Source organism: Oncorhynchus gorbuscha, linkage group LG12, assembly GCF_021184085.1.
Source record: "Oncorhynchus gorbuscha isolate QuinsamMale2020 ecotype Even-year linkage group LG12, OgorEven_v1.0, whole genome shotgun sequence".
Classification (NCBI taxonomy): domain Eukaryota; kingdom Metazoa; phylum Chordata; class Actinopteri; order Salmoniformes; family Salmonidae; genus Oncorhynchus; species Oncorhynchus gorbuscha.
Genome location: NC_060184.1, coordinates 4517920 through 4530094, shown reverse-complemented (window position 1 = coordinate 4530094; position 12175 = coordinate 4517920). Strand labels below are relative to the sequence as shown.

The window sequence follows — 12175 nt, the reverse complement described above, 5'->3', positions numbered from 1 at the left end:
TGGAATAATTCAAGCCTGGTGGAATAATTCAAGCCTGCTGGTATATTTCAAGCCTGCTGGTATATTTCAAGCCTGCAGGTATATTTCAAGCCTGCTGGTGGATTTCAAGCCTGCTGGTATATTTCAAGCCTGCAGGTATATTTCAAGCCTGCAGGTATATTTCAAGCCTGCAGGTATATTTCAAGCCTGCTGGTATATTTCAAGCCTGCAGGTATATTTCAAGCCTGCAGGTATATTTCAAGCCTGCAGGTATATTTCAAGCCTGCAGGTATATTTCAAGCCTGCAGGTATATTTCAAGCCTGCAGGTATATTTCAAGCCTGCAGGTATATTTCAAGCCTGCAGGTATATTTCAAGCCTGCTGGTATATTTCAAGCCTGCAGGTATATTTCAAGCCTGCAGGTATATTTCAAGCCTGCAGGTATATTTCAAGCCTGCAGGTATATTTCAAGCAAGGGTAAATTACCGTTTGTGTCACTAACAACCCGATGTATTTTTCTTGGCTTTTCACCATGTGGACCGGGAAGATCAGGTCAAGGTAATGTAGTTTATTATAACCGCTGATGACTCCCAACTGGTCTGGCTGTCTGTGTGAGTGTTTGTATATGTGTTTATGTGTGTGTGTGCGTGGGTGTGTGTATGTGTGTGTGTGTGTTTGTGTGTGTAAGTTTACATTCTGCACAGGGACTCTACAGTGGGACAAGCAACGATGGTGGCATTGCAGATCTCGGTGTGAGTCGGGGACAGAGCCTCTGGCTCTCAGAGAAAACCTTGGACCACACGTATTGTCCTGTTGCTTCCTGTCTATGTCTCCACATGTCTTGTCCTGTTCCTTCCTGTCTACGTCTCTACAGTCTCTACATGTCTTGTCCTGTTCCTTCCTGTCTACGTCTCCACATGTCTTGTCCTGTTCCTTCCTGTCTACGTCTCTACAGTCTCTACATGTCTTGTCCTGTTCCTTCCTGTCTACATCTCTACATGTCTTGTCCTGTTCCTTCCTGTCTACGTCTCCACATGTCTTGTCCTGTTCCTTCCTGTCTACGTCTCCACATGTCTTGTCCTGTTCCTTCCTGTCTACGTCTCCACATGTCTTGTCCTGTTCCTTCCTGTCTACGTCTCCACATGTCTTGTCCTGTTCCTTCCTGTCTACGTCTCTACATGTCTTGTCCTGTTCCTTCCTGTCTACGTCTCCACATGTCTTGTCCTGTTCCTTCCTGTCTACGTCTCCACATGTCTTGTCCTGTTCCTTCCTGTCTACGTCTCTACAGTCTCCACATGTCTTGTCCTGTTCCTTCCTGTCTACGTCTCTACATGTCTTGTCCTGTTCCTTCCTGTCTACGTCTCCACATGTCTTGTCCTGTTCCTTCCTGTCTACGTCTCCACATGTCTTGTCCTGTTCCTTCCTGTCTACGTCTCTACAGTCTCCACATGTCTTGTCCTGTTCCTTCCTGTCTCGTCTCTACATGTCTTGTCCTGTTCCTTCCTGTCTACGTCTCCACATGTCTTGTCCTGTTCCTTCCTGTCTACGTCTCCACATGTCTTGTCCTGTTCCTTCCTGTCTACGTCTCCACATGTCTTGTCCTGTTCCTTCCTGTCTACGTCTCCACATGTCTTGTCCTGTTCCTTCCTGTCTACGTCTCCACATGTCTTGTCCTGTTCCTTCCTGTCTACGTCTCCACATGTCTTGTCCTGTTCCTTCCTGTCTACGTCTCTACAGTCTCTACATGTCTTGTCCTGTTCCTTCCTGTCTACGTCTCCACATGTCTTGTTCTGTTCCTTCCTGTCTACGTCTCTACATGTCTTGTCCTGTTCCTTCCTGTCTACGTCTCTACATGTCTTGTCCTGTTCCTTCCTGTCTACGTCTCCACATGTCTTGTCCTGTTCCTTCCTGTCTACGTCTCCACATGTCTTGTCCTGTTCCTTCCTGTCTACGTCTCTACAGTCTCCACATGTCTTGTCCTGTTCCTTCCTGTCTACGTCACCACATGTCTTGTCCTGTTCCTTCCTGTCTACGTCTCTACAGTCTCCACATGTCTTGTCCTGTTCCTTCCTGTCTACGTCACCACATGTCTTGTCCTGTTCCTTCCTGTCTACGTCTCTACATGTCTTGTCCTGTTCCTTCCTGTCTACGTCTCTACATGTCTTGTCCTGTTCCTTCCTGTCTACGTCACCACATGTCTTGTCCTGTTCCTTCCTGTCTACGTCTCCACATGTCTTGTCCTGTTCCTTCCTGTCTACGTCTCTACAGTCTCCACATGTCTTGTCCTGTTCCTTCCTGTCTACGTCTCTACAGTCTCCACATGTCTTGTCCTGTTGCTTCCTGTCTACGTCTCTACAGTCTCCACATGTCTTGTCCTGTTCCTTCCTGTCTACGTCTCTACAGTCTCTACATGTCTTGTCCTGTTCCTTCCTGTCTACGTCTCCACATGTCTTGTCCTGTTCCTTCCTGTCTACGTCTCTACAGTCACCACACACACACCAGGGGACTCCTGTCAGCTATCGGCAGCAGACCTACAAGGTAAAATATATATATTTTTCTCTTTCAAATAATTTTGATAAGGTAACAGACATGGTGTCGAACAGGAAGATTGGAATGCTGTGAACCAAGAGGCTGTGAACCAGGAGGCTGTGAACCAAGAGGTTGTGAACCAGGAGGCTGTGAACCAAGAGGTTGTGAACCAGGAGGTTGTGAACCAGGAGGCTGTGAACCAAGAGGTTGTGAACCAGGAGGCTGTGAACCAAGAGGTTGTGAACCAGGAGGTTGTGAACCAGGAGGCTGTGAACCAGGAGGCTGTGAACCAGGAGGCTGTGAACCAAGAGGTTGTGAGTTAAAGTCCCAGATGAGGACATGTTGAATAATAACCACTGTATAAATGAAAATGCACAACATAATCATGTATTTAAATGTGTCAAATACGTTTTCTAAGTTGAAAACATTGATTTGTCCCCTTCTAAAATATATTTCACACCATAATTCCCCATTTATTCAATGATGTCAAGTCATTTCATTAAAATAAAACTTAATGGGGATCCATAAAATGTAGATCTTTCATATTGGATGTTCAAATTAAAATAGACAGATTGTAAATCCCAACTGTCTCGGTGCGTTCAGAATGGCCAACCTTAGTTCCACAGCTATTTCATCATCCAGGTCTGTTTGCAGTGAGCCATTCATATTTAGGGACAGTCCTAATGATTATTCTAATTATTTTCCTGTTCCTGAATCCCTTTTTCCCCGCAGAGATTAAACATCAATGCGCGCTACATCAATCGACTGTCAACCGAGTGGGCAGCAGATTCTTCCCACTGGACAGAAAGCACACAACCCAAGGTGCGGGCCCACGGAAGCCCCGCGTTTTCAAACCCACTTCAAACGTAGAGAATTGCAGCGTTCTGTGAATTCAGAGAGAGATTAGAGATTGTGAGAAACCTTGATTATAATGGAAAGTTCTGAGGTACAACATGAATTCATCATGCCTACTATTGGCCTATATGTTTTCTTATTTTGATGGCAATGCATATGGATGTATATGCATTAGCCTAATGGACAGTTTATACTTGGTCTAACTACATGTGTGTAGACAATTATAACGCGACAATTGTCACTGGTCAAAACAAGTTGTCCTCCCGTAACGTCCGATGTCGTTGTTACCGGAATGGCACAGCAACCAGACCAAATCCTCCCGTAACGTCCGATGTCGTTGTTACCGGAATGGCACAGCAACCAAATCCTCCCGTAACGTCCGATGTCGTTGTTACCGGAATGGCACAGCAACCAGACCAAATCCTCCCGTAACGTCCGATGTCGTTGTTTCCGGAATGGCACAGCAACCAGACCAAATCCTCCCGTAACGTCCGATGTCTTTGTTACCGGAATGCCACAGCAACCAAATCCTCCCGTAACGTCCGATGTCGTTGTTACCGGAATGCCACAGTAACCAAATCCTCCCGTAACGTCCGATGTCGTTGTTACCGGAATGGCACAGCAACCAAATCCTCCCGTAACGTCCGATGTCGTTGTTACCGGAATGCCACAGCAACCAAATCCTCCCGTAACGTCCGATGTCATTGTTACCGGAATGCCACAGCAACCAAATCCTCCCGTAACGTCCGATGTCGTTGTTACCGGAATGCCACAGCAACCAAATCCTCCCGTAACGTCCGATGTCGTTGTTACCGGAATGCCACAGCAACCAAATCCTCCCGTAACGTCCGATGTCGTTGTTACCGGAATGCCACAGCAACCAAATCCTCCCGTAACGTCCGATGTCGTTGTTACCGGAATGCCACAGCAACCAAATCCTCCCGTAACGTCCGATGTCGTTGTTACCGGAATGCCACAGCAAATGCCACAGCAAGCAACCAAATCCTCCCGTAACGTCCGATGTCGTTGTTACCGGAATGCCACAGCAACCAAATCCTCCCGTAACGTCCGATGTCGTTGTTAACGGAATGCCACAGCAACCAAATCCTCCCGTGACAAGATGATGCAGGACTTTAAAAAATTATCCGATAGAATGATCTACTTTTATTTATTCACGGTGTGACCATGAACTATTTTCTGTAAAGCTCACTATTACCTTGTAAATAATTATTAAGCTGTTTTTTACATGTATTTTCCTGAAAAAAATGAACAAAAAGTAGCTACATTTCAGACATTGTCATTTATACTCTGTCATTCATTATTTGAACTGGATAGCCTCTAGATAACTAGCCAGCAACGAACCAAAACATTGTTTACAAAATTGCTTTTAGTTGCCTGGCTTGCTAGGCTGATATTAACTGAATTCATTTTGAGATGGATGGGTTTATCGGTGTTAAAATAGTGACGGTCTGGAGCACCGGGATGCTGATGTCATGCAGAACCTGTCGTTTTGTACTTATACTTTTTCTTAACGAAAAACGACAAGTTTGATGTCGGACGACAATAAAATGTTCAAGATGTCGCTACGAGTATTGTTTACAGACATGTCGATAGACAGGTAGCTTGCTGTATGTAAAGCACTGGGACTTAATGGATGGATACACAATGGTAAATTATTGATGATACAATAGATGTCCAAGTTTCCACTGTCTTCAAAGAAGCCTTTGTTTTAGATGTCCAGTGATTGAATCAACTGTATCATGGGAATACAAGAAACAATGTCTTCCACATTTAGCAAAGGGAAATTTGCTAAATGTATAATTACACATGCAATTATACTGCATGACTATGTTTAATAACGATTGCTAGACAATCTGGACACTCTCTTTCTAAAATTATCTTCAGAAATTGTTGCAACCCCTATTACTTGCCTGTTCAACCAATCTTTCGTATCATCCGAGATCCCCAAAGATTGGAAAGCTGCCGTGGTCAGCTAAACATAAAACCAGACCCCAGCTAGACCCACACTCTAGACCCAAACTGCTACAGACCAATATCTATCCTACTGCACCTTTCTAAGGTCTTCGAAAGCCAAGTTAACAAACAGATCACCGACCATTTAGAATCTCACCGTATTCATCGACCTGGCCAAGGCTTTCTACTCTGTCAATCACCACATTCTTATCGGCAGACTCAACAGCCTTGATTTCTCAAATTACTGCCTCGCCTGGTTCACCAACTACTTCTCAGATAGAGTTCAGTGTGTCAAATCGGAGGTCCTGTTGTCTGGGCCTCTGGCAGTCTCTATGGGGGTGCCAGTCTGGTTAGACTGTAAACTCTCCTTCCAGACCCACATTAAGCATCTCCAATCCAAAATTAAATTGAGAATCGGCTTCCTATTTCGCAACAAAGCATCCTTCACTCACGCAGCCAAACATACCCTCGTAAAACTGACCATCCTACCGATCCTCGACTTCGGCGATGTCATTTACAAAATAGCCTCCAACACTCTACTCAACAAATTGGATGCAGTCTATCACAGTTCCATCCTTTTTGTCACCAATGCCCCATATACTACCCACCACTGTGACCTGTATGCTCTCGTTGGCTGGCCCTCGCTTCATACTTGTCGCCAAACCCACTGTCTACAGGTCTCTGCTAGGTAAAGCCCAGCCTTATCTCAGCTCACTTGTCACCATAGCCGCACCCATCTGTAGCACGCGCTCCAGCAGGTATATCTCACTGGTCACCCCCAATGACAATTCCTCCGTTGGCCGCCTTTCCATCCACTTCTCTGCTGCCAATGTCTGGAACAAACTGCAAAAATCACTGAAGCTGGAGACTCTTACCTCCCTCACTAACTTCAAGCAGCAGCTGTCAGAGCAGCTCACAGATCATTGCATCTGTAAATAGTCCATCCAACTACCTCATCCCCACACTGTATTTATTTATTTATCTTGCTCCTTCGCACCCCAGTATCTCAACTTGCACATTCATTTTCTGTACATCTATCACTCCAGTGTTTAATTGATATATTGTAGTTACTTTGCCACTATGGCCTATTTTATTGCCTTACCTCCCTTGTCTTACCTCATTTGCACACACTGTATATAGACTTTTTCTACTGTATTATTGACTGTATGTTTGTTTACTCCATGTGTAACTCTGTGTTGTTGTTTGTGTCGAAGTACTTTGTTTTATCTTGGCCAGGTCGCAATTGCAAATGAGAACTTGTTCTCAACTAACCTACCTGGTTAAATAAAGGTGTTCTCAACTAACCTACCTGGTTAAATAAAGGTGTTCTCAACTAACCTACCTGGTTAAATAAAGGTGTTCTCAATAAATACCTGGTTAAATAAAACTGTTCTAATATCTATGGTTAAATCTATGGTTAAATACTATAAATAATAACTATGGTTAATATCTATGGTTAATGACTATGGTTAATGACTATGGTTAATATCTATGGTTAATGACTATGGTTAATATCTATGGTTAATATCTATGGTTAATGACTATGGTTAATATCTATGGTTAATATCTATGGTTAATGACTATGGTTAATATCTATGGTTAATAACTATGGTTAATATCTATGGTTAATGACTATGGTTAATATCTATGGTTAATATCTATGGTTAATGACTATGGTTAATATCTATGGTTAATATCTATGGTTAATGACTATGGTTAATGACTATGGTTAATATCTATGGTTAATATCTATGGTTAATATCTATGGTTAATATCTATGGTTAATGACTATGGTTAATATCTATGGTTAATATCTATGGTTAATGACTATGGTTAATATCTATGGTTAATATCTATGGTTAATATCTATGGTTAATGACTATGGTTAATATCTATGGTTAATGATCTATGGTTAATATCTATGGTTAATATCTATGGTTAATGACTATGGTTAATATCTATGGTTAATGACTATGGTTAATATCTATGGTTAATATCTATGGTTAATGACTATGGTTAATGACTATGGTTAATATCTATGGTTAATGACTATGGTTAATGACTATGGTTAATGACTATGGTTAATGACTATGGTTAATATCTATGGTTAATGACTATGGTTAATATCTATGGTTAATGACTATGGTTAATGACTATGGTTAATGACTATGGTTAATATCTATGGTTAATATCTATGGTTAATATCTATGGTTAATATCTATGGTTAATATCTATGGTTAATATCTATGGTTAATATCTATGGTTAATATCTATGGTTAATATCTATGGTTAATGACTATGGTTAATATCTATGGTTAATATCTATGGTTAATATCTATGGTTAATATCTATGGTTAATATCTATGGTTAATGACTATGGTTAATATCTATGGTTAATGACTATGGTTAATAACTATGGTTAATATCTATGGTTAATATCTATGGTTAATATCTATGGTTAATAACTATGGTTAATTACTTAACTAATAATCACTGGCTAATTAGAAACAGATTTGCAAAATAACCAGGTGAAGGTTACTTGTAAAAGTTGAACGATCAAGTCAACATGTTACATGCGTCTGAATAATTTAAAATCCATCACAATAAATGGTGAATTAAATATTGGCGCTGTCTGCTCAGCATTTACCCACCAACCTATCGTTGGCGAAAGCGCATACAATGTCCACATTTCCAGATGGATATTCTGTTTTGGCACAGTGAGTGAGAAAGGATTGGCAGAAACAGCTCGTTAGAGAAAAATAAGAAAGCCATGACAATAATATTCAATATGAACTTACTTGCTGTGACCACAAACATGTCGCTGGAGAAGAGCAACTGGACAGCACAGTTCACCAACACAAGCAGACGAGACATGGCTTGGCGTTTTATTCGTCCCAGATCTATAGACCAAAATGCATGAATGTCCGATCTTCTTCAAGTACCCAACTTTTGGGCAACTTAATGCCTGCTGCAATTTATAGCAAATTCGGACAACAATTCCTTTCACGAATCATCCCTATTATCCGAAGTGACCGTTGAAACCGAGTCCAATTACCCTATTCAGAGTAGGTTAACTACCTTCAGATATGTGACAAAATAGATCACATTAACAAACATTTTTGTCAACATGTCCCGGTACATTCAAGTCAACAATAATCCAATATGTATTCGTTAACCATCCCTCGGATAGCAGAGCCTCCTCACCTCCTCTCCTTTCTCAAACCGTCTTGTCCAAATTAAATCTCACGGCGTTCCGATGCCTTCGATCTTCTCCAAGGATTTATTTAAAAAAGAGGCTTCCACAAAAATATAACGCTCATGCCATCTTCAAGTGTGATTCTCAATCTCCTAGGAGCTAGGCATGTATCATGTACAATGAATAGGCTACAGGTAACCTGTGATTAAGACAATGAGAGGGATGCGTTGAGACCTTCAGCTCCTCGGACAGCGCTCCAGCAGCGCTATAAGCTACAGACAGCACCTCGGCAGCAGGCAGCGCGCCTCAATCTAGTAAGCACTGCTTTCTGATCATTTATTCATGTTGATCTCTCTCTCTCTCTCTCTCTCTCTCTCTCTCTCTCTCTCTCTCTCTCTCTCTCTCTCTCTCAATTTCAATTTAAGGGGCTTTATTGCCAAAGCAAGTGAAATACAATAAACAAGTAAACATTGCACTCACGTATGTTCCAGAGGAAAAGAGACGTTTTAAATGTCATAATATGTCTATGTGAAGTGTTGTAATGATGTGCAAATAGTTAAAGTACAAAAGGGAAAGTAAAATCAACATAAACATGAATATGGGTTGTATTTACAATGGTGTTTGTTCTTCACTGGTTGCTCTTTTCTTGTGGCAACAGGTCACAAATCTTGCTGCTGTGATGGCACACTGTGGTATTTCACCCTGTAGATATGGGAGTTTTATCAACTTTGGGTTTGTTTTTAAATTATTTGTGGGTCTGTGTAATCTGAGGGAAGTACAGTGTATTCAGAAAGTACTCAGGATCTGATCACTTCTGGTAATAAGGTATTTTCTGTGTTTCATTTTGTATACATTTGCAAACGTTATAAAAAAACTGTTTTCGCTTTTGTCATTATGTGGTATTGTGTATAGATTGATGAGAAAAAATAAAATAATTTCATCCATTTTAGAATAAGGCTTTAACGTAACAAAATGTGTAAAAAGTCAAGGGGTCTGAATACTTTATGAATGTACTGTTTGTGTCTCTAATATGGTCATACATTTGACAGGAGGTTAGGAAGTGCAGCTCACTTTCCACCTCATTTCGGGGCCAGTGTTGCACATAGCCTGTCTTCTCTTGAGAACCAGGTCTGCCTACAGCGGGCTCAATAGCAAGGCTATGCTCACTGAGTGTGTACATAGTTAAAGCTTTCCTTAATGTTGGGTTAGTCACAGTAGTCAGGTATTCTGCCACGGTGTACTCTCTGTTTAGGGTCAAATAGTATGACCATGGGTGGCTAAAAAATGCTTCCTCTCTCTCTCCTCTTCTGGGCCATGGGTGGCTAAAAACAGGCTTCCTCTCTCTCTCTCCTCTCCCAGGCCATGGATGGCTAAACAAAGGCTTCCTCTCTCTCTCTCTCTCTCTCTCTCTCTCTCTCTCTCTCTCTCTCCTGGGCCATGGGTGGCTAAACACAGGCTTCCTCTCTCTCTCTCTCTCTCTCTCTCTCTCTCTCTCTCTCTCTCTCTCTCTCTCTCTCTCTCTCTCTCTCTCTCCTCTCCTGGGCCATGGGGGGCTAAACAAAGGCTTCCCTCTCTCTCTCTCTCTCTCTCTCTCTCTCTCTCTCTCTCTCTCTCTCTCTCTCTCTCTCTCTCTCTCTCTCTCTCTCTCTCTCTCTCTCTCCTCTCCTGGGCCATGGGGGGCTAAAAACAGGCTTCCTCTCTCTCTCCTCTCCCAGGCCATGGATGGCTAAACAAAGGCTTCTTCTCTCTCTCTCTCTCCTCTCCTGGGCCATGGGTGGCTAAACACAGGCTTCCTCTCTCTCTCTCCTCTCCCAGGCCATGGATGGCTAAACAAAGGCTCTCCTCTCTCTCTCTCTCTCCTGGGCCATGGGGGGCTAAACAAAGGCTTCCCTCTCTCTCTCTCTCTCTCTCTGGGCCATCTCTCTCTTCTCTCTCTCTCTCTCTCTCCTGGGCCATGGGGGCTAAAAACAGGCTTCCTCTCTCTCTCTCCTCTCCCAGGCCATAGATGGCTAAACAAAGGCTTCTTCTCTCTCTCTCCTCTCCTGGGCCATGGGTGGCTAAAAACAGGCTTCCTCTCTCTCGCTCCTCTCCCAGGCCATGGATGGCTAAACAAAGGCTTCCCCTCTCTCTCTACTCTCCTGGGCCATGGGGGGCTAAACAAAGGCTTCCTCTCTCTCTCTCCTCTCCTGGGCCATGGGGGGCTAAAAACAGGCTTCCTCTCTCTCGCTCTCTCCTCTCCTGGGCCATGGGTGGCTAAAAACAGGCTTCCTCTCTCTCTCTCTCTCCTCTCCCAGGCCATGGGGGGCTAAAAACAGGCTTCCTCTCTCTCTCTCTCCTCTCCTGGGCCATGGGTGGCTAAAAACAGGCTTCCTCTCGCTCCTCTCCCAGGCCATGGGTGGCTGAACACAGGCTTCCTCTCTCTCTCTCTCCTCTCCTGGGCCATGGGGGGCTAAAAACAGGCTTCCTCTCTCTCTCTCTCTCCTCTCCCAGGCCATGGATGGCTAAACTTCTCTCTCTCTCTCTCTCTCTCTCTCTCTCTCTCTCTCTCTCTCTCTCTCTCTCCCAGGCCATGGATGGCTAAACAAAGGCTCCCCTCTCTCTCTCTCTCTCTCTCTCTCTCTCTCTCTCTCTCTCTCTCTCTCTCTCTCTCTCTCTCTCTCTCTCTCTCTCTCTCTCTCTCTCTCTCTCCTCTCCTGGGCCATGGATGGCTAAACAAAGTCTTTCTCTCTCTCTCTCTCTCTCTCTCTCTCTCTCTCTCTCTCTCTCTCTCTCTCTCTCTCTCTCTCTCTCTCTCTCTCTCTCTCTCTCTCCTGGGCCATGGATGGCTAAACAAAGGCTCCTCTCTCTCTCTCTCTCTCTCTCTCTCTCTCTCTCTCTCTCTCTCTCTCTCTCTCTCTCTCTCTCTCTCTCTCTCTCTCTCTCTCTCTCTCTCTCCTCTCCTGGGCCATGGGGGGCTAAACAAAGGCTTCCTCTCCCTCTCTCTCTCTCTCTCTCTCTCTCTCTCTCTCTCTCTCTCTCTCTCTCTCTCTCTCTCTCTCTCCTCTCCTGGGCCATGGGGGGCTAAACAAAGGCTTTTTGAAGGTTGTTGTTCCATAGATTCAGGCCTGTGGTTGACGAACAAACATGTCTGTCGGTGGTTGACAGAATGTAGACGGATACTGACAGCATGTCCCCTACGGTGTGCCCTTTAAGGGCGAAGACACACACTGAAATAATACGACTCCCATAGTTATGTGTCACCGTGCTGCAGGTCCTCCACCGTAAAAACACTGTTACTTGCAATAGATCATCTACTTAACAGCTGTTGGAATTAGTTATTCGGTCAAAATACTGTAATCACAGGACTTCATGTGCAATTTTTTGAGAGCATACATACGGGATCTGTCGAAGGGAGCGTTTTTTTTCCACAACAGATCCCCAATACCCTGGACAGTGGTCATCATATATTGTGTACTAAAACCTACCCAACAATAATACTAATCATGATCCTGCAATGGCAAAAAGATGGTCTTCATGAGCAATGTAGAAGGAGGGGGAGATACCGGGTCAGTTGTGCAACTGACATGTGTCTTCCGCATTTAATTCTACCCCTCTGAATCAGAGAGGTGCAGGGGGGGGGGCTGTCTTAATCGACATCCATGT

General features: G+C 43.6%; 1 protein-coding gene across 1 annotated transcript in view; it reads right to left on the bottom strand.

The window, feature by feature from the left end:
• Positions 1–8758, bottom strand: part of LOC123990465 (fibronectin type III domain-containing protein 4-like) — a 284753-nt gene extending 275995 nt beyond the window's left edge. The window contains exon 1 of the mRNA XM_046291014.1: positions 8136–8758. Coding sequence (XP_046146970.1) covers positions 8136–8211 — 76 coding nt within the window. The 5' untranslated portion in view covers positions 8212–8758. The remainder of the gene's footprint in view (positions 1–8135) is intronic.
• Positions 8759–12175: the final 3417 nt, after the last annotated feature.